The following is a 22,993-nucleotide window of genomic DNA, read 5'->3' as shown; positions in this document are numbered from 1 at the left end:
ATAGGTGTAGATATATAGATATGTATCATGCTTTTCTCATCATCTCTGACTATGTATGTTTGATGCTCTGCCCTTGGGAGAAATATTATCATTATTGAGTAATACATATAATAAATGTATGGATCCCCCGGTGGCGCAGTGGGTTAAACCACTGAGCAGCAGAACTCGCTGACTGAAAGGTTGGCAGTTTAAATCCAGGCAGTGGGGTGAGCACCCACTGTTAGCCCCAGATTCTGTCTACCTAGCAGTTTGAAAACATGCAAATGTGAGATCAAAGAGACCGCTCCGGCGGGATGGTAACAGTGCTCCATGCAGTCATACCGGCCACATAACCTTGGAGGTGTCTACGGACAATGCCGGCTCTTTGGCTTAGAAATGGAGCACCACACCTCAGAGTTGGCCATGACTAACTTAATGTCAGGGGAAACATTTACCTTTTATAATAAATGTGTATGATAATAAACCTGTGTTTAAAACTGCTAATTTTTTTTACTCCAAATTAATGAATTGTACACTGCCCCAGCAGTTATATGATGCTGCAAATTGGTCTGTTTTTTTCAAATTTCAAGTTAAAATCCCTAAGAGAAATAAACTATTTCACAAGGGGCTCCTGTAGCAATCACACCAGAATAAACTACTTAATATGTGAACTTTAAAACATTAGTGCCCCCTAGTGACTGCTAAAAAGTAAAAGCAGTCCTTCAACACTATTCTGAAAGAGCTCATAAAATTCAGTCAAACCTCAACAGTACATTTCAAAGTAATTGATCAAGACTGACATCTTTTACACAGGATAAAGACACAATGAACTCAGCAAGAATTACATCTGAGAAGATGCATATTACACGTATTGTTAGCTTTCCTACCCTGGGATCACTGACTCAGCTATTGAAGCTGATGTTTAAAGATACGTACAAATACAATTCATAAAGAGCTTACAAAGAAAGCAAGCAGGATATTATTCAGAACAAGAATACAAACTGAAGTGCTTTGCACAAAGCTGAGGTCTGATAGGATACTTTTTTCTGGATGAACATTGCATACAGAGAAACAGTGCATAAAGAGGAAAGTTGCTTCATGAAATTGCTGCTACGGTTCAAAGTAGTTTTCATGATCACAAATACAGTGGCCATATTTTCTGCTTTACAGAAGGCAGTCCTTTGTTTGAAGGGCAATAAGGAGACAGGTCTCTGTATGAAGACATTCTTGATTTTAGGGGTACAGATATACTGGAAATGTCTTCTTGTATCCATTTGAGAAAGACTTTGTCTCTTCCCCATATGAAAAAGAGAAAATGAATGAAGTCTTCTCAGCCAGCATGGGAAAGCACCAGCTGGACCTGGCAAAAGTCATTGCTGTTTATGACTAGTGATAAAGACATCTCATCTTCCTGCAAGATGGCAAAAGAGTGATGTCAAAGGAAGTAATCCCAAATCAAGAAACATCACGTCCAAAAGGCACCCTCCTCTGGTCTATCTGAAAGGTTGTCCAGCCCAAGTCCAATTCAAGAATAAATAACCAGATGGAGGGAAGAGGGACCTTGGTGCTCCCCTTCAATGGCTGAGAGACTTAGAAGTTATGCAGCTTATCTCATCACAGTATTCTCCAAATATGGTGAGATGAGACGCATTCCTATTGAAATGATTTCTAAATGCTGTCATCTGAATGTAAATTACTATTTTATGAACAGGTATGCTCACTTTTGGGTGTTTGTGCATGCATAAATGATCACCCCAAGATGCCAGCTATCTTTGAATGACCCAAATCTTGCTTGTGTCTGGCTTGAACCCCTGAAAGAGGGCCCTGGAGCTAAAAATAAGTTACAATAATCTAAGTTGCTTTAATTTGGCCATCTCTAGATTAATCACGATTTCTCTTACTGATGTTATCCATGTGAGCAATGAACCATTTATGAATAAACATAATTACTAGATTGTAGTAACATCTAAAAAAACAAGTAGTGGAATACTCAAAGCATGTTTTAAAATGTACATTTTTACTTACTGTTCCTTTTACTTACAATTCTGTAGTCTAAGAGTGGAAAAATGCTTCAGACTTAGATGGAAAAGTCAAACATTTCCCCACTGTTTGGCCTCAGAATTGAAGAGAACACACACTGGACTGACTGCAGTGCTAATTGTAGTAGCTCATTCACACAACCCACTGTCAACCCACTTCTCCCTTGGGTGTGTCTTTGTAAGTCTCAGGGCATGGCCTGTCCATCTCCTTTGTGAACTAAGTTTAGCAGACAATGTTAATCAGAAAAGGCACAAAACTAACACAACATTTGAGTATTTGTATAATCAGAAAATCATTTTAATTCATTGCATGTAACGATACTGTACAGCAATTACAAGTATTTGCATACAGCAGGATCTTATATGCATGATTCTGTGCAAGCCTATTCAAAAGTTAAGTTCCACTGATTTCAACATCCCTGTTAAGAGGGGTTTGAAAACATGTGACCTCCTAGGTGTTGTTGAACTAACTCTCAGCAGTTCTACGTAGTAGGCAATGATGACAAAGCTAGAAGGCAGCATGAGTCCCACCTCTGCGGTTAGGAGTCTATACGACAGCAGCATTTTCTTTCTCCTTGCCTCCTTCCCCTCCCTACTTCTCTGCTTGCTGGAAGTAAATAGAGGGCTGTGCTGCAAAAGGGAATTGCTCTACTAAGAAAATAGGTTTCATTGCTTTGCATACATTTTCTTGATTTGGTTGTTCAACACATTGAAAAAAACACATTATAATGTGAACAATCATTTTTGTTCTGGCTTGAAATATGACTTTTACACTTCATATTTTAGATTAATTAAATTTGCTCCCCCAAAATCAACACCCAAAATGTATATGGCTTTTATCTTGTTACAAAATCATTTGTACAGGCTATTAAAAAACTTGTTCTCACAAATACATCTTCAGTGTGTACAATGAGGCGGATCTGTAGACCAATTTTTTTTTGCACCACTTAATAACATCTACTTCTTGTGAATGTTGTAGATTGCTGGACTTGGCTTACTCTCCAAATGTTAAAGATCTTCCAGGTATCTGTTGTTCTCTGTGCAAGTCTTTTGCTCTATTCTTTAGGGTTTCTGCCTTGGCATCATTCTTCTCAACTCCATCTCCCAGTTTATACATTCGGCTAGCATTAGCACATGCCCATACGTGGCCCAAATCGCATGCTTTAAGAGAATACTTCAGGGCCTGGTTCATGTCTTTTGCTATCCCAGGGACTCCTTGAAGATATATTGTACTAAGGTTAAAACAGCTGGGTGCAAAACCTGCATCACAAGCTTTACTGTAATAGTCCCTGGCAAGGGGTTCATTGGGCTTCTCATCATCATTCACCCGTCCATCATGTACCAGCAATCCAGCATTGTGACAAGCATCTCTGGATCTCTTTCCTCCTTTCTCACAAGATTTCAAAAAGCAATTGTATGCAGTTTTCAGGTCTAAAGGGAGGCCACCTGCAAGGAAAATACTGATATATTATTTACACTAGGGGTATAAATAAATGTGTGCCTACTGATTCTTTGGGCAATTTGCAGTAGAATAAACATTTCTAATTTCCTAAATAATGATGAAACAATGACTGTTTGCAGACAACAATTGGATTTATCTATGAAGAAACCTATAACCTTCATTCATTTCTGTTACTCAGTACAAATTCCTGGTTTCAGAACAGTTTCATTTTAAATGTTATGCGCCAATCCCCAATTGAATCCTGGTGTTCTAATTTAAAAACAACAACATGCAAACAAATCCTGACAGCATGAAGTCTGCCCAACTTTGATTTACACAGAGCATTCTCAAAATGCTTGAAGTGTTTCACATTTCTAAGTAATACCTGTAAATTTACTCAGTTTTATTTTTCCACATTACAGTCAAGAAGGCTATAGTGAAGTGACATTTAATTTTTTTTATATCCTGGAGAGTATATGAACTGTGGATTTCAAGGTTTATAGTTTATTATTTTAACTGCTACACTGGTTTCACATTTATCCATACATATGCCTCCATCTATACTATCTGAACTGTCTTTTTTCTTACTTTCAGAGATAGTAGACATATAGAGAAGCTCTTCCTTACCTTTTCCAGTCACATAGTAAGCTCCAAGTTTGTAGCAGCTTTCACTGTGTGAATTAGTTTCACAATTCTGCTTTAGCACTTTAGCAGCTCCCTCAAAGTTTTTCTTCACTCCCTCTAGGTATTCTGCCAGACGGTGACAACCTATGGTTTTACAATAAAGCATTGGTGATAAAGAATCATGGTTATGCTTCACCCATTGTGTTTAACTTGCAAGATCAGCTTACTTTTTTTGGTTTTGTTTTCATCAGTTAGGACAGCAGTTTATATTGTTCCTGACATCCTTTGCCTCTCAGTGTAGAGAAAAGCATAAGGAGTGGGGGTGACTTCTGAGTTATAGAAGTAATGGGATTCGCTGTCTGAGTTATAGATGAGTCTGATATTATAATTTGAGTAAGTTCAATTTTGGAAACCACTGATATATACTGCCTCAGTATTATATTTCAGAATGATATGAACGAGCTTTTTGCCTAGACACATAGGATCTTCATTCATCCTTTAAGATAAATCAATATTTATTTATTTGATTTATTTCTATCCCACTCTTCTCACCCTTACAGGGAACTCAGAGCGGCGTACATAAAGGCAATATTCGATGCCACATGTTCAATAACATAAAATACAATATAATACATCAGTGAACTAAACAGTTAAAATACATAAATATCATAAAACTATTAAAACATAATACCCAGTCGTAAGGATGTCATTTGCATGCTACATTGTGCTGATTCTATATTGCACTACCCAAATGCCTGACTGCAAAGCCAGGTCTTCACTTTTTTCCTGAACACCACGAGCGAGGGGGCCAGTCTGATATCACTGGGGAGGGAGTTTCACAATCAAGGGGCCGTTACAAAGAAGGCCTTGTCTCTCGTTCCCACCATTTTTGCTTGCGATAGGGGTGGGACCAAGAGCAGGGCCTCCTCTGCAGATCTTAACTCTCTTAACAGGTTCATAGAGAGATACATTTGGACAGGTAAGTTGAAGTGGAGCCATTTAGAGCTTTATAGGCCAAAGCCAGCACTTTGAATTGTGCTTAGTAGCAGACTGGCAGCCAGTGGAGCTGACATAACGGAGGGTTGTATGCTCCCTGTATGTGGCTCCAGTGAGCAACCTGGCTGCCACCCGTTGGGAGTACTTGAAGCTTCCGAACAGTTTTCAAAGGCAGCCCCACGTAGAGCACATTGCAGTAGTCTATTCCAGATATAACAAGAGCGTAGATTACCATAGCCAACATGCCTCTAACCACAGCTTTCAATTTTATTGGAAAAAGGAAATTATAGCTAACACCTTAAGAACAAGTAAAAATACTCAACAAATTTAAAGCCATGATTCAGTATCCCAGCTGGCAGCAAAACTAGGAAATATAGCTCCCCAGTTCATACATAATGAGATTTCCTGGTGTACTGCGCTACTAAGGAAGGGGTTTATCTTGGTTTATGAAAACAATATATGATAATTTGAAAGTAGGCAATATAGTCAAAGAGGAAGATGGAATTGTCCAACAATTTGACCTATGACTAAAATGAAACCCCAGCCTTCAATATATCTACTGGAAGGTCTCAACTGAAATTTCTTTAAGTTTGCAACCACTATTTGTTCACAAAGCTAGTCCTAATTATTTTACTATAGAGCCAATGATTTCAGCATTGGATTATGACGCAAGAGCAGAGATCGATTTTGTATTTGGATATCGAAATCCACTGAGTGACTTTGGTAAGTCACACACACTCAGACCCAGAAAAGCCAGAGGATCACCTTAAAGTTGCTATAAGTTGGAAATGACTTGAAGGCACATGAAAACAAGACAATATTATAAGGCTGGAGGGAAAGGCATTGGATTCTAGGCAGAAAAATACAGATGATGGGTGAAGTTATTTTTAGAAAGATATCACTGCACAGTAAAAAAAAATGCTGCAGACTAGAAGGAAAATAATACCTTTTTGTACCCTATCCTTTAGACAAGAAAATAAGTTCATTTCTTTATTGACTTCTACAGAGGCCCTTGTAGATTCAGGAATGATTCAAATAGGTAGAATCACAGAGTTGGAAGAGACCACAAGTTCAATCCCCTGCCATACAGAAACACACAGTCAAAACACTCCCGACAGATGGCCACCCTGGCCCCTTCCACACAGCTATATAAAATCCACATTGAACTTGTTTATATGGCAGTGTGGACTCAGGTAACCCAGTTCAAAGCAGATATTGTGGATGACCTGTATTGATATTTTGGGTTATATGGCTGTGTGGGAGGGCTCCTAGACTCTGCTTAAAAATCTCCAGAGAAGGCACCACTACCCTGCGAGGAAGCAGCATATTTCACTGCCAAACAGCTCTTACTATCAGGAAGTTCTTCCTAATATTTAGATGGGATCTTTTTTTCTTGCAATTTGAATCCATAGCTCCATTGTGTCCTAGTCTCCAGAGGACTAAAAAAAACTAGCTCACCCCTCCTCAATGGGACATCTTTTCATTTACTTAGACATAGGTATCATGTCCCCTCCCTGGCTTCTTTTCTCCAAGCTAAACATACCCATCTCCTTAAGCCATTCTTCATAGGGCCTGGCTTTCAGACTTTGGATCATTTCAGTTGCCCTCCTCTGGACACCTTCCAGCTTGTCAATATCCCTCTCGAACTGCGATGCCCAGAAGTGGGCACAGTCTTCCAGGTGAGGTCTGATCAAAGCAGAACACAGGAGCAGGACTATCTATTTCATCACACTAGTGAATGAATCCACTTTAAATCCAGTTTCTGCCTCCTGCTGAATTCTGGGGTTTGTAGTTTAGTGAGGCTGTTAAAGGCTCTTTCCTAAACTACAAACCCCAGAATTCTGCAGGAGGCAAGCAAGCAGATTTAAAGTCGATTCATTCTCTAGTGTGACGAGGTCCTATGACTTCCCTAGATCATGACATATTTTCTTCACAGTACACTGATGCCAAAATAAAGAGCATTAATTTGTTAATTTGAACTTTTAATATCAGAACACGGTGCTATCCAAATATTCAAAATAGCCCTGCCAGATCTACAAATGCCAATCATACATTAGAAGTAAATTTGGAGCTTGGTCATAAATCCTACTGAATTAGGCGAAATTGTACTTATGCCTCCTCAGAAGTAAAATTTCCTGCTTTCAATAGGACTAAAATTAATGCAGATTAATTGCCATGGCTCAAAGTCACACAATCATGGGTTTTACAATGTCTTTGGCCTTCTCTTCCAAAGTAGGTCAGTGCCTCACCAAAGGACAACAATCAGGATTCCATAGCATTGATCCATGGCAGTTAAAATGGTGTCAAACGGCATTAATTCCACAGTGTGGACACAAACAGACATTCCCACATTGCAAGCCTTCCTTCTCACCGTCAGGATCCTTCTCCTTGTAGCACTGGAAGCTGTACTCGACGCCCAAGTTCTCCAGGTAGCCCTTCACCTCCTCCTCATCCTCGAAATTGATCAGCCCTGCCATGTCCCGCCAAAAAGAGCATCTCCCCCTTGAGGCTCTTCCTACAAGGTGAAAGCGCCCCAGAAAAAGCCTTCCCCTCTTGCGGCGGGCGGAAGGAAATCGACGACGGACACAATCAAACGTCACTTCCGTTGAAGCTGAACTGGCGGGGTGGGTTGCAGTGTAATTAGTGATGTAGGCAGTGACGTCAGTAGCTCAACTACTCATCCTAAGAAGAAATCCCGGCTGCCTCTCTTCAACCCAGCTGTTCATTAAAGGCGCAGGAATGCTATTTTTGAAGCTACACAATTATATTAGTTTGACTCCACTTTAACAGCCATGGCTCCATCCTATGGAATCCTGGGATTTGTAGGCTGTTATTATTATGGAACTCTCTGACAGGGAATAATATAGCCCACAAAGCTACAACTCCCAGGATTGCATAACATCCTTCGCATGTTTATTAACTTGCACCTTCATCTGGAGAAAGGCAGAATATTAAAAAAAACAGTATTTAAATATAAATAAATAAAATAATAAATACCACGAACAGCTTAAAGAAGACAGCAAAAATACTGTGAAGTAGGAAAGTTATTAAAATATTTCTGTTCTTCAAGGCTTTTCACTTTTACGGGTTGTACTTTCATTTCTATTACCCTCTATTATTAAACTCTGTTTTTGTAGATCACACTATGTAACAAAATTTGAAAATAATTATGTACTTCGTCCTATTTCCTGTTTGTGTGGAACTTACATTGAAAGTAGTTGTTGAACTCCAGAAGCTTCATTTTTGTGGCTGCCACAAACTATGTTGAATTGCTTGAGACTCGGTGAGATATTAATTGAAACGCTATAGCAAAATGTTCTGCAGGATGTCCAGCAGTTTTTGCAGTTTAATAAATTTTTCCTAAGTTTTTATGATAGAACCAATTAGGAAATGACATTTATAACCCAGGAACAAAAATCGTGTTACATAGTGTTATTGTTGCTGTGTGACTTCAAGTTGTTTTTGATTTAAGTGCAACTTATCACAAAATTTCCTTGGCAAGGTTTAGTTCAGAAGGGTGTCTACCTTCCTTTGAGGCTGAGAGAGTGAGACCTGGCCAAGGCCACCCAGTAGGTTTCTGTGACTGATCAGGGATTATAACCTTGGTTCCCATAAATCAACACACATACAGCTTCACCACTTTGGTTCTCTTTGAAGTTAATATATTTTATTAGATTTTATTTATTATTATTATGCATTCTGAAACTACATTATTTGGCAGCCTAGATGAGGTCTGAGTGACTGAGAGAGTATATTTCAAAGTACTGGAGTTCAAATGGGTCTGAAAGCTTTCCTCTTTGATTTAGAACCCTCGTAGTATGATTGGAATTCAAAGACATGGCTGTGTTAATCTGAGATAACAATATGCAAAGGGTTCTTGTAACACCTTTGAGACATAGAGTGCATCCACACTGCACAACTATTCCAGTTTGGTTCTGACAGCCTTTTATCTGACATGGCGCCTTCTTGCAAAAGCCTGGGATCTGTGGGATCTGCGATCAGCCAAAAGCAGGCCCACACTTCCCATTGAAATAGTAATAAGTTTATATTTGTTAAAAGTATTCCTCATTTTAATTACTGTATTGTTTTTAAATGTTTTTTGCACAACAAATAAGATATGTGCAGTGTGCATAGGAATTCATTCATATATTTTTTTCAAAGTATAATCTGGCCCTCCAACAGTTTGAGGGACTGTGACCTGGCCCTCTGTTTAAAACGTTTGAGGGCCCCTGTCTTAAGCCATATCACAATACCAAACCAAACAACAAGGCTTGATAAGACTTGTTTGTATTCTATGTGGTAAGTTTAAAAAGACACTTATAACAATACAGTATCAAGACACTTATAACAATACAGTGGCCACTTATAACAATACAGTGGTTACTTATAACAATATAGTGAATACATCTTAACAGCATCTACCCAAACATCCAATTCACCATGGAAAAAAATGAAGGAAAACTGCCTTTTCTAGATGTCCTAGTCTTCCGCAAACCAGATCAACAATTGGGTCACACAGTTTATAGAAAACCCACACGCACAGATAGATATCTACAGAAAAACTCCAACCATCATCCAAGTCAAAAAAGAAGAACCATTAAAGCCTTAGCAGACCATGCAAAAAGAATCTGCGAACCCCACCTCCTTCAAGATGAACTGAACCACCACAACTGGGCTCTACAGGCCAATGGATACACCACCTCAGACATCAGAAGAGCTGCAAGACTGAGAACAAGCCATGAAAGTAAAGACAAAGATCCACTCAGAGGAAAAGTGTTCTTGCCATACATCAAGGGAACCACTGACCGCACAGGGAAGCTGACGAAGAAACACAACATACAAACTATCTACAGATCCACCAAGAAAATCCAACAAATGCTACATTCAGCAAAAGACAAGAGGGATCCTCTCACTTCTGCAGGAGTCTACCGTATACCATGCAGCTGTGGACAAGTAGGGACCACCAAACGCAGCGCCCAAACACGAATCAAGGAATATGAAAGGACTTCAACCAGAGAAGTCAGCCATAGCAGAGCACCTGATGAACCAATCTGGACACAGCATATTATTTGAGAACACAGAAATGCTGGACCATTCTAACAACCACCATGTCAGAATACACAGAGAAGCCATTTAAATCCATAACCATGTGAACTATTTCAGCAGAAAGGAGGAAACCATGAAAATGATCAAAATCTGGCTACCAGTATTAAAAAACTCAAAAATTACAACAGCAAAACAACAAAGAGGAAACAATCAGGGACAGCTAATCACCTCTCAACAAAATATTCCCCCAGGCACTAACAAGCCACACCAAAAAACTGGCAGGCCATCAAATGCTAATCAAGGTGGTCAGTTGAAACATTCACACCTAGCTCCAACAGACAAGAGTTATTTCTCCCACCCTGATCATTCCACAGATATATAAATCCAATTTTCCTAGTTCCAACAGACCTCGCTACCTCTGATAATGCTTGGCATAGATGCAGGCGAAACGTCAGGAGATAATGCCTCTAGAACATGGCCATATAGCCTGAAAATACCTACAACAACCCAGTGATTCCGGCCATGAAAGCTTTCAACAATACAGTAAATAAATATTATAAGATATGATAAAACTGCTGGTGGTCTTTGCTTCTTCCAGCACGCTGACATTTGTCCGCCTGTCTTCCTAATAGATTTGCAGGATTTTTCGGAGGCAACGCTGATAGAATTGTTGCAGGAGTTGAGTGTGACTTCTGTCGAGGTTCATGTTTTACAGGCATATTAACAGGGTTGGGAGGACAATGGCTTTATAAACAGGCATCTTGGTCTCCCTATGTATGTCCTCATCTTCAAACACACTCTGCTTCATTTGGAACATTAGAAAATGTTGACCATTTCTGCTACCTTGGTAGCCACCTCTCCACAAAAAATTAACATCAACACTGCACTCATTCTGTAGAGCAGGCATGGGCAAACTTGAGGCCTCCAGGTGTTTTGGACTTCTACTTGCACCATTCCTAACAGCCTCAGGCCCCTTCCTTTCCCCCCTCCTCCGCTTAAGCAGCTGAAAGGGAAAAGGAAGGGGCCTGAGGTTATGAGAAAGGAAGGGGTCTTAAGCTGAGGGAGGAAAGGAAGGGGGCTGAGGTTGTTAGGAAGGGGCCTGAAACTGAGGGGGAAAAGGAAGGGGCCTGAGGCTCTTAGGAAGGAAGGGGCCTGAAGCTGAGGGGGAAAGGGAAGGGGCCTGAGGCTGAGGGAGAAAAGAAAGGGCCTGAGACTGAGGGAGAAAAGGAAGAGGTCTGAAGCTGAGGAGGGAAAGGAAGGGGACTGAGGCTGTTAGGAAGGAAGGGGCCTGAAGCTGAGGAGGAAAAGGAAGGGGGCTGATGCTGTTAGGAAGGAAGGGGCCTGATGCTGAGGAGGAAAAGGAAGGGGCCTGATGCTGTTAGGAAGGAAGGGGCCTGATGCTGAGGAGGAAAAGGAAGGGGCCTGATGCTGTTAGGAAGGAAGGGGCCTGATGCTGAGGAGGAAAAGGAAGGGGCCTGATGCTGTTAGGAAGGAAGGGGCCTGATGCTGAGGAGGAAAAGGAAGGGGCCTGATGCTGTTAGGAAGGAAGGGGCCTGATGCTGAGGAGGAAAAGGAAGGGGCCTGATGCTGTTAGGAAGGAAGGGGCCTGATGCTGAGGAGGAAAAGGAAGGGGCCTGATGCTGTTAGGAAGGAAGGGGCCTGATGCTGAGGAGGAAAAGGAAGGGGCCTGATGTTGTTAGGAAGGAAGGGGCCTGATGCTGAGGGGGGAAAGGGGCCTGAATCTGAGGGGGGAAAGGAAGGGGCCTGAGGCTGAGAGGGAAAAAGAAGGGGCCTGAAGCTGTTAGGAAGGAAAGGGCCTGAAGCCGAGCGGGGAAAGGAAGGGGCCTGAGGCTGTTAGGAAAGAAGGGGCCTGAAGCTCAGAGGGAAAAGGAAGGGGCCTGAAGCTGAGGGGGGAAAGGAAGGGGCCTGAGGTTATTTATCGTGTTATCAGTAACCATACCATTGACACAAGGAGGCTGAGAGGGAAAAAGAAGGGGCCTGAGGTTGTTAGGAGGGAAGGGGCCTGAAGCTGAGGGGGGGAAAAGGAAGGGGTCTGAGGCTGTTGGGAATGATGGGAGTTGAAGTCCCAAACCCCTGAAGGGCTCAAGTTTGCCCATAATGCCTGGTCTAGAGTGAGGCACAGGGCTGCGTCCCCTTTAAGGGAGGCTCTCTCTCTCCTCTCAGTTTAGGTATCTGCTTGGTCGGGCTTCCCTTGAGGCCGGCTTGGGCCGGGCGGATTCACTTCCAGGTCGAGGGTGACAGCTGGGCTGCGGAGGGGGTGGCTTGTTTCTTGGATGGTGGTCGGGGCCCGCCCCCAGAAGCAGCAGCGGCAGCAGCCTCAGAAGGAAGAAGGAGAAGGAGAAGAGAAGAAGGGCGAGGGCTCCTCGGTGCAGCAATGGTGAGTGGCTGCGGAGGAAGAGGAAAGAAGGAAGGAAGGAGGATCTTGGAACAGCCATCCTCATGGAGATACAGACCCGGGGGGGGGGGGGAGATCGAAGGAACAGCGGGTGGAATCGGGAACCTTCCTTCCCGCCTCAGATAATCTTGCACCATTGGGATCAGAGGAGGAAAAAGGCATTCCCAATGGGAAGAAATGCCTCACATAGCATGTTCAAGGAGGAGCATCTCGTCCCTTCCTGGCTACAGCCCAGATCTGAATGGTGTGGGACCAGGCCTGTGTTGGGATGGGATAACTTTCAGGAGGAGGAGGAAGGATTTCCCAGGGAAGGAATACACCCCACGTCACATGTTCAAGAAGAGAGCATAGTTCGCCATTGAGCATCCCTTATCTGAGGGCCCTTCCCCACAGCCATAAAACCCAGGACATCAAAGCAGAAAAAAACACAATATCTGCTTTGAGTAGGGTTATCAGAGTCCACTCTCAGTTCAAAGCAGATAATGTGGGATTCTTCTACACAACTATATACAATCTCACATTTTCTACTTTGAACTGGGGTATATAGCAGTGTGGATTCAGATAATCCAGTTTAAAGCAGATATTGTGAAGTTTACTGCCTTGATATTCTGGGTTATATGGCTGTGTGGAAGGGCCCAGAAATGTTTGGCACCAGGCCTGTTCAGGATTTGATAACTTTGAGGAGAAACAACAATTTGCCTCACACAGCATCCTCAAGAGGAAAGCATGGCATTCATGGCTCTCTCAGAGTGTGGCGGAGGCTTTTAAGCAGAGGCTGGATGGCCATCTGTTGGGGGTGCTTTGAATGCGATTTTCCTGCTTCTTGGTAGAGGGGTGGACTGGATGGCCCACGAGATCTCTTCCATCTTTATGATTTTATGATCCTATTGAAGTCCAGGTTGACTATGTCCTTTCTCCGAAATACCTAGGAGTAGACCTGGCTGGATTTGATACTATTGGATTTGGGAATACAGGCAGTGCTCAAGTTACAAACATCTGACTTACAAATGACTCATAGTTAAGAACGGGGGTGAGGCAACAGGAAGTGAGAGAAATCCATCCCTCAGAAGGGAAATCCTTTCCTGGAAGATTTGCTATCATAGTAAAGAAATGTCTACATTGAAACATTATCATCAGTCCTTGTTTCCACAACAAGCCAAATGTTTCAAAATCCAATAATCACAGGGACAAAAATCATGGTGACATCTTCTGAACTGGGGCGCAGACAGCAAAACAAATAACACAGAGGTAATAATAATAATAATAATAATAAAGATTTATTCGTATCCCATCCTCTCTCCCCAATGGAACTCACAGCTGCTTACAACAAGGAAAAACAATGTAAATAATAATAATCACATATAATAATTAACCCTTCCCCAGGCCTGTAGCCAAAGGGGGGGGGGGAGTGTTAAGGATTCAACCCCCCCCCCCTCAAAAATGTGCTAGGTTAAAAGAAACTGGTTTACTAATGAACTTTAACTGGTCAACCAATTCATGAGTAAACCAGTTTTTTTAACCAGACACATTTGGGGGGGGGGGGGTTAATAACCCTTAACCACCACTACCCCTGGCTACAGGCCTGCCCTTTGCTATTCTATCCAAAGCTAAAGAATATATATATTTTGGCTGGAGTTACACTTAAACATGTACCTCTTCCAACTTACATACAAATTCATTTTAAGAACAAATCTACTTGTTTGTAGTTTGGGAACTGCCTGTACAGGTATGTAAATTCAAAATTGCACATCTTGGAAAAATGCAATTCATCTATCTTTCAAATGTGCCTTTTAAACATGATCTGGAGGTAATCTAATACACAATATTTGTAATAATTCTGTTGTCTGCGATCCAGGTTGTGAGTAAAATCTAAAGCAGAAGAACTTGTAAGGAACTATTAGAATAGACACTCAGGGGGAAATGTAGGGAAAGGAGGAGAGAAAAGGAGAAAAAGGATTTCCCAGTGTAAAAAAATGCCTTACTTACCTTTCCATTGAGATATTGGTTGAGAATCCCTTACCTAAAATGCTTAATGTCAGACATGCTTGGGATTTACTAATTTTTGAATTTTCTAATACACAATAAGATCTTGGAGATGGGACCTTAAATCAGCACATGACATTCATTTGTTTCCTGTGCACCCTATAATTTTGTATACAATTATTTATAACAATTTTTGTCTTGCTTCTATAGTTATTTATTTATCGTGTCAGAAGCAAATCGAGACCACAGTTATAATGTAAAAAAAACCCCCACAAACAAAGGTAAAAACTTAACATTACATTAAATATCCTTTGACCAGAAGCTGGCCACTTTGGATGCCTCTGGTGTTGCTGTAAGAAGGTCTTCCATGTGCATTTGTTCAGTGCTTTCCAAGTCACCTAGTCTTCTGTGTTCCCAGGAGGGAGTTTCTCATCTGGTATCAGCCACTGATTGAAGTTCAGGGTTTTAACCTGCTACTTTTGGACTCGCTTTTGCTGGGATATTCCTGCGAGTCTCTCTGTAGATTTTAGGAAGCAATATCTTGATTTAAGGTGTTGGCTTGTTGGCTGATATCCGTACAGAGGATGGGCTGGAGATATCAATACCTTGGTCTTTTCATTACTGGCCGCTACTTCCCAACAGATATCACATGGTGCAATATTGGCTAAACAGTATAATTTCTCCAGCAGTGTAGGGCATAAACATCCTGTGATAATGCGGCATCCACTGTGCTTATGTGGTGAGATGTATTCCACACTGGGCATACATATTCAACAGCAGAGTAGCAAAGCGCAAGGGCAGATGTCTTCACTGTGTCCGGTTGTGATCCCCAGGTTGTGCCAGTGGCATCTATAGACATCAATCTAGACTGGCGTGAGTGAAAACTATAAAAAAGGTTGAAATGAACCATTGGAGAAATACCACAATGGAGAAATATCACACATAACATGTTTAAGAAGAAAGTATGCCCCTTTTATGTCTCCATTGAGATTCAGATTGGGTATCCCTTATCTGAAATGCTTGTGATCAAATGTAGTTTGGATTTTTCCTTGATTTTGGAATGCGTGTATATGCATGCAGACACACACACACAGAGATGTCTTGGAGTTGGGACCTTAAATTGAAACATGAAATTAATTATGTTTCATGTGCATTTTATATACAATATAATTATAATATTTCTTTCATTTTTAATTCAGATTTTTAAAGACACACAGAAATTAACAATACCTATACATACACACAGAAATTAACAATACCTATACATACACAAACATACTTGAACAACATTTGCATAGCAACCACAATAATTTCTCTCACCAAGAGACCTCTCTAACTCTAAAATACGCAGATTGTATATTTACTTTAATTTAAAAGAGCATTTCCTGCTTCCCTTTTGTCAGTTTCTCTATAATTTATTTTTTCTTCCATGTTCCAGCAAGCTATATAAGTTTTTGTAATAATTTTGTGCATGAAACAAAGTTATACATTAAACTATCAGAAAGCAACATTGTCACTCTCTCAGCCACCCACGTGGACAATTTTGGAAGATTTGGATAAGGGATTTCAACCTGCATCAGCAGACATCTGCCTTCCACTTCCACATTACTAATATGGATTAAAATAATAATTTATTTCATAAATATGCCTTAAAAATATCTTCTATTCTGGTTGTGAATACAGTTTGGTGGCTAATTTGTATTAAAGGACAGTTTGTCAGAGGTGTTTTTTTGGAAAAATGGGTTGGCTGAATTTAGCAAAAAGTGCTAAGGATAGTTGCAGTGACCTTGGTTACCAGGCAGCTCTGTGTAGTGAGAAAATTGCCTCTGCATGTGTGTGAGAGAGATAGAAAGGTAAGACTGGCTTTGTGCAATGAACAGGTGCAAGAAAAACTCCATGGTGACAGCCATACTGCAAGGACACATAATGTCTGAAAACAGCTTGCTGCTTAATATGACCATGTTGCTTGGGAAATGACCATGATAGCATTGTGCTGATAATGTATATGATAGGATTTTCTCATTTTGAAAGCTGTTACACATTTCAGTTGCAGTTTAAAGTCATAATCATGTCTCATTTCACAGTGGCCTCAGCATGCCAGAATCTGTTGTGCCATATAAGTGCTGTTGTGTGCAGCACTTATATGGTGCACATACACTATTTAATTAATGCAGTTTGACACCACTTTAACTGCCATGTCTCAATTCCATGGAATTATAGAAGTTGTTGTTTTACATGGTCTTTAGTCTTCTTTGCCAAAAAGTGCTCATTCCTCCCATGATTTCAAAACTTTAAGCCATGGCACCTAAAGTGATGACAAACTGCATTAATTCTATAATATAGATGCACTGGCTGTGATTTGCCTTAGTTTTTCAGTGCAGGACAGAGATTAGATATCTCATCTCTTGGAGGCCTAGGTTGCATCTACATTGTAGAGTTAATGCAGTTTGCCATCACTTTAACTGCCATGGCTGAGTGCTATGAAGTCCTGGGATTGTTACTTTGGGGAGGCACCAGCACTTGTTGGCAGAGACAGTTAAAGGCCTTGTTAAATTAAAACTTCCAGAATTCCATAGCATTAACCATGGCAGTTAAAGTGATGTCAAACTGCAATAATTCTACAATGTAGATGAACCCTAGGCCTCCAAGAGACGAGAGCTCTAATCCCTATTCTGCCTGCCACCTTAGGCAAATCACAACCAGTACATCTATACTGTAGAATTAATGCAATTTGACACAACTGCAGTTGCCACTGCATTATTTCTACAGTGTAGGTGTACGCTTAGTCTAATACCCAAACCACTATTTTGAAGTGGCTCTTCTTAATAGGTAACTAGATGCAAAGGAGAACAAGGCTGTTATGTTTTTTTTAAAAGCTATCTACAACAGAGAATTTGGGGACCTCCAGTTTGTTCTGAAGGGACAGAAATAACTCTAAATAAATGTAAATCCTAAATATTCATGAGCTTGTGTTCCTACTGCACACTGTCTTTTGAGAGATAATAATTAACAGTTGTCATCCAACTGCAGTTTTGACATTAAAAATACTTAAACTACATCTGTTATTCTTCAACACATTTCAGTCACCTTTTTGTTTAAAATAGGGACTTTTCAATATATGCGGACATGGGTAATAATAATAATAATAATAATAATAATAATAATAACAATTTTATTCTTATATCCCACCATCTCCCCAAAGGAACTAAGGGCGGCTTACATGGGGACCAAGCCCAACAAAAACAGAATAAAATATAGCACAATTAAAATACATTGCATTTCAATAATTTAAACAAGAAAACTGAGCAACAGATATTCTCAAACTGTGCTCTCACAGATGTTTTGGACTTCAGCTCCTACAATTCCTAATAACTGGTTAGCTGGCACAGTGGAGCTGCATTTGAAACCACATTTTGCTTTGCCTTTTTTTTGGTGGGAAACAGTAACAATGTAGCAGTGTAGAGCCTAAACACAAATAACACTATCCCATGCTTACAGATCTTTTGAAACATATGTTAATAAGGATTCTTGTGAACTTGAAAATACTTTAGTAGTGCCCATAGGCCATTTTATTATAGTTGGCTTGCTAAAAAAAAAGGTGACTGTATGTTGATCTGCTATATTTTCTTTGCATCAGTTGGTATTATATATAGAAGCAATGATATATAGTTAATTAGTGATGTGATTTGTACCCAATTTTAACAAAGAAGTGTGCTGTAACTGTTCTGAGAAGTGAAAGTGACTTTATCATTCTAAAAAAAGTCTTGGTTTGAGACCAGGGAGAATATTGCTTCACTCTGTTGCTTTAATAAATTCAGATTTGAGCCATGCATTGTAGGAGGAAATTGCTTTAACATTCAAGGATTACTGAAAAATCCAAAAGTGAAATACTGTGAGTGTGAAATCTTTTTTCCCCCTGACCAAAATGATATTTAGTCCATTTCCAGATATATTATTAAGAAGTGGGATGGGAATATTTGTGGGTGGTAGTACGTAATAATGACTGATTGTCAGATTGTTAATGCAATAATATGCCAGTTTTGTTGCAAAGGACACTTAATCCCAACAGATTGAAATTTTTTTACTGATTACTAGAACCTTTGACTCACCTTGCCATGCCAACTCAAGGTTGCTGTTTAATTAACTAAGGTGACATTCCTGGTACTAGTCATCTAACCCCAGAGTCCTTTTGCTGTCAGCTATGTGACCTGTGGGTGCAATCTCCAGACCACAGATTGCTTTGGAGCAGCCTGGGTTGATCAATAACTCTGATAAAATGCATTAAGCTGTTACTCTGAGGTGCTTATTGTAGCTATAAGAGGTCCTTCTTTCTCTATTTTATATTTTCATTTTTATTTTAAAAATTCATTTTCTGAAGTAACAGTAAAGCTCTAAATATGCATTAAATTATATTGTTTTGTCTGCATATAGCTGAGAGCTTTCACTTGAGCATCCACAGATTTTAGAATCTGCTAAGATTTGGTTTGAGAGCCTCCCTGGATACCAAAATCTGTGGATTCTCAAGTCCTGTTATAAATAATGGCATAGCAAAATGTTATCTCTTATATAAAACTGCAAAATCAAGCTTACTTTTTTGATTTTTTAAAAGAAGTTTTCAAGCCATGGATGCTGCAGAATCCATGCATACAAAGGACTTACTGTAATGGGAGCACTATATGCTATGCCTTTGACTTTTTGGAGGGAGGTAAAGATTGAAGGTATTTTGTATTAGAACTCTTCAGAGTTTATTAAGAAACTTGCATGGGGTGAATCAAAAGAACACAAAATATATAAAAGCACAATAAAAGAGAATAGCTGCTAAGGTGAATTGGTGCACTGGCATGAAATTATTCCTCTTAGTTTGCAAAGGGGTTGTCACAACTATTTTTAAAATTGGCTGGGGGAGTATGTATTAGCCTACGGAGCCTGCTTTTTCCCCCCTGAGAATGAGTCACCAAGTTTGCATTATTCCCTTAAGCAAGTAAAAGCTAAATAATTGCAAAAGTCAGATATGAGGGGGAACATAGGAATAAACTGGATTATCTTTTATATTAAAGTGAAGGCAGTCTGAAGCTTCAGCTCACGATTATCGTGGTGATTATATGTGATGCATTTTATCTGGAGTACACTGCTATAATAGCATGGAGCAGTGAAGGTTGACTGGATCCATTTGTCACCCACCAAGCTTTGTCATTACAAATCTTCAAGTAGGCCTTAAACACTTGAACATTCTACTTTGGCCTATGCTTGAGTTTGTTTATTAATATTAGCCTTGTATGACTGGTACTACACTTATGGGCAAGAAAAGTGAAAACACAAATAAAAATGCTGTGTTTTTTTTAAATCTTAGAGGACATTCCTCTAAGAATCTAGGTTTTCCTGCACAAAACCGTGGTCCTAGAGGTCTTCTATGTAGGAAAATCTAGGTCCTCAATGTGATTCCATAGTCAACTTGACTATAAAGTTGCATTGGAGAACCTAGAGATTTCTAGACAGAACATTTAAATCACATCTGCACATCAAACCTGCAAATATGCAGAGCCAACTATAACTACTTTCAGTGCTTAAATTTGTTATGTGATTTAGGTTATTCTAATATTGTTTCCCTGTACTTATTGGAAGGATTTTTCCCTGTATTTTAGACAAATGTTGAGTAAATAAATAAAAAAGATTAAATGAATCATGTAACCATATTTAAACAAGGAAGTAGAATAATTTTTCCATATCATGATATCTTATATATGCATTTTAGCAAAATACACCATTTTCAGAAACTTGCTATTTGTCACTTTTACATGAAAGTTCAAACTTTCTAGATGAAGCAGTTTGAAAAATATGTAGCTGAATCTATATTGAAAGGTATTATCAATTCTGAACAACTTCAATTGTCCTGCTCTAAGAAGCTCTTGCCAACTTTATGGAATATATTATTCCTGCTAACAAGTCAGGATTGTGCTGACGGCACAATATTTTATTGCTTCTTTAAACAGTCTCTTTAAATGCCATTTTATGTACTGAGTATCTTATTGTAGCTATAAGAGGTCTTTCTTCTATCTTAGAAAATATAGCTAAGTACATTTTAAGAATGTACATAGCTATGAAAGCTTGTGTTGCTCTCATTTTTGCCTTATGTCAGTTTTTATATCTTAGCTAGAAGCAGTGATAGCAGGTACTGGTTTGGGTAAACATACATCCCCCATGTTATTAATGATTTTGTCAATTCGTATCAGAATACATTATTGATAAATGTAGTGGTTTGTTTATTATTATTATTATTATTATTATTATTATAAATTTATTTCCATCCTGCTTTTATCCCAGGTTGGGACTCAAAGTGGCAAGCAACATAGGAACAAAAAACATTAAAACCCATGGTTATCATTTTATTGTCTTATTTTATTCATTCTCATTAAACTTACTTCAGCAACTTATGAGAAGTAGTCCAGAAATGGAAGAATAAATGGATTGTATAACCATACCTTAAAGTAAAAAACTGCACTTCCAGTAATTTTGCTAGCATTACAGTTGAAATATTGAAGGATAACTGTATTGTCCCATTAATCAAAAATATCTTGATTGTTAACACATCGTTGGAGCAAGGAATTTTTCCATCTAACTTGAAACAGGCTGTGGTTTGCCCACTCCTCAAAAAGGCTTCCCTTGACTCCACGGTGCTGAACAATTACAGGCCAATCTCCAACCTCCCTTTTTTGGGTAAGGTGCCTCCCAGCTCCAGGGCTTTTTGGATGACATCAACTACCTAGATCAGTCACAGTCTGGTTTCAGGCCTGGTCACGGCACCGAGACAGCCTTGGTCGCCTTGGTGGATGACCTCCGTAGAGAGCTGGACAGGGGGAGTGTGACTCTGTTGGTTCTCTTGGACATCTCAGCGACTTTCGATACCATCGATCATGGTATCCTTCTGGGTCGCCTCTCTGGGATGGGTCTCAGGGGCATGGTTCTGTCGTGGCTCCGGTCCTTCCTGGAGGGACGAACCCAGATGGTGAAGCTGGGAGACGCCTGCTCGGATCCCTGGCCTTTGACCTGTGGGGTCCCGCAAGGCTCTATTCTGTCTCCCATGCTCTTTAACATCTACACGAAACTGCTGGGAGAGGTCATCCGGAGTTTTGGAGTTGGGTGCCATCTCTACGCAGATGACACACAACTCTACTACTCTTTTCCACCTAATTCCAAGGAGGCCTCTCGGGTGTTGGACGAGTGCCTGGCCGCTGTGTCTATCTGGATGAGGACGAACAAGCTGAAGATCAATCCCGACAAGACAGAGGTCCTCCTGGTCGATCGTAAACCTGACCGGGGTATAGGGTGGCTACCTGTGTTGGACGGGGTTACACTCCCCCTGAAGCCACAGGTCCGTAGCTTGGGAGTCCTCTTGGACTCATCGCTCACGCTTGAGGCTCAGGCATCAGCGGTGTCCGGGAGGGCTTTTGCACAACTGAGACTTGTGCGGCAGCTGCGTCTGTGCCTCGCAAAGGCTGATCTGGCCGGGGTGGTCCATGCCTTGGTCACCTCTAGATTGGATTACTGCAATGCACTCTACGTTGGGCTGCCCTTGAAAACGGCTCGGAAATTCCAACTGGTCCAATGGGCAGCGGCCAGGATGTTAACCGGGGCTCATTACAGAGAGATGTCAACCCTCCTGTTTAAGGAGCTCCACTGGCTGCCGTTTATTTTCCGAGCCCAATTTAAGGTGCAGGTGCTTACCTACAAAGCCCTGAATGGTTTGGGACCACCCTACCTGCGTGACCGTATCGCTGTCTATGAACGCTCACTCCGGTCATCTGGAGAGGCCCTGCTCGTGATTCCGCCCGCGTCGCAAGCGCGCTTGGTGGGGACACGAGACAGGGCCTTTTCTGTGGTGCCCCCCGACTTTGGAACGCCCTCCCGAAAGATCTTAGACAGGCCCCTGCATTGGCAGTCTTCAGAAAGAATTTGAAAACCTGGCTGTTTCGACGTGCCTTTTCAGATTAGGAACCTCCAGCACCAAGTCCTAGAAGCACCAAGATCATTGCACACTGCACACTGCATTTACTTTATAATCCTACATTCCTCCCGCCACATCAGCACTTTTAATCCTGTACCCCTACTCTGGCCGGCCCAGTTTTAATATTGTCTTGTTGTATTGTTACTGTTATTGTTTTTCTGCTTAACTGTTTTTAATTTGCTTTAGGTATTGTATTGTGTTTTGGGGCTTCGGCCTGTGTAAGCTGCATCAAATCCTTCGGGAGATGCTAGCGGAGTACAAATAAAGTTATAATAATATAATAATAATAATCTTTTGTGTAGTTCAATTTAGATTGATTTTGTGACATGGGTCAGCACTCTGTAGAATTCGGATTTTTGTGGGGAAAAAGTTGCTAAAGGTATCTCCTTTAGTTTTTTTTAGAAAGTAAGAAAGCAGAATGTTACTAACTTTACATATTTATAAGTAAATAATAATAGCAGAAAGTA

At 40.5% G+C, this 22,993-nt stretch overlaps 2 protein-coding genes across 3 annotated transcripts in view; one reads left to right on the top strand and one right to left on the bottom strand.

The window, feature by feature from the left end:
• ZYG11B (zyg-11 family member B, cell cycle regulator) overlaps positions 1-22,993 on the top strand; it is a 92,858-nt gene that overhangs the window by 51,805 nt on the left and 18,060 nt on the right. Inside the window, exon 2 of one of the 2 annotated variants that reach the window (XM_060773516.2) lies at positions 12,479-12,523. In XM_060773516.2, the coding sequence (XP_060629499.2) occupies positions 12,521-12,523 (3 nt within the window). In that variant the 5' untranslated portion in view covers positions 12,479-12,520. Of the gene's footprint in view, positions 1-12,329; positions 12,524-22,993 lie in introns of those variants that run through there. The other variant, XM_060773515.2, reaches the window with a different exon arrangement.
• COA7 (cytochrome c oxidase assembly factor 7) lies at positions 2,293-7,664 on the bottom strand. Its single transcript, XM_060773514.2, has 3 exons — positions 7,451-7,664; positions 4,087-4,227; positions 2,293-3,464 (listed from the first exon to the last, which is right to left on the bottom strand). Exons 1-3 carry the CDS (start codon positions 7,554-7,556, stop codon positions 3,013-3,015), a joined length of 699 nt encoding a protein of 232 aa, XP_060629497.1. The 5' UTR covers positions 7,557-7,664; the 3' UTR covers positions 2,293-3,012.

The sequence above is a fragment of the Anolis sagrei genome, chromosome 4 (assembly GCF_037176765.1).
Source record: "Anolis sagrei isolate rAnoSag1 chromosome 4, rAnoSag1.mat, whole genome shotgun sequence".
Lineage (NCBI taxonomy): Eukaryota > Metazoa > Chordata > Lepidosauria > Squamata > Dactyloidae > Anolis > Anolis sagrei.
The sequence above is the reverse complement of the archived record's forward strand: the minus strand, read 5'-3'. Positions and strand labels throughout refer to the sequence as shown.

Coding starts and splice junctions, on each gene's coding strand:
- COA7 (XM_060773514.2), bottom strand. CDS start 7,556: ATGGCAGGGCTGATCAATTTCGAGGATGAGGAGGAGGTGAAGGGCTAC. Junction 4,228..7,450: donor CAAGGAGAAGGATCCTGACG/GTGAGAAGGAAG, acceptor GTAAAACCATAG/GTTGTCACCGTCTGGCAGAA. Junction 3,465..4,086: donor TTACTATGTGACTGGAAAAG/GTAAGGAAGAGC, acceptor TTTTCCTTGCAG/GTGGCCTCCCTTTAGACCTG.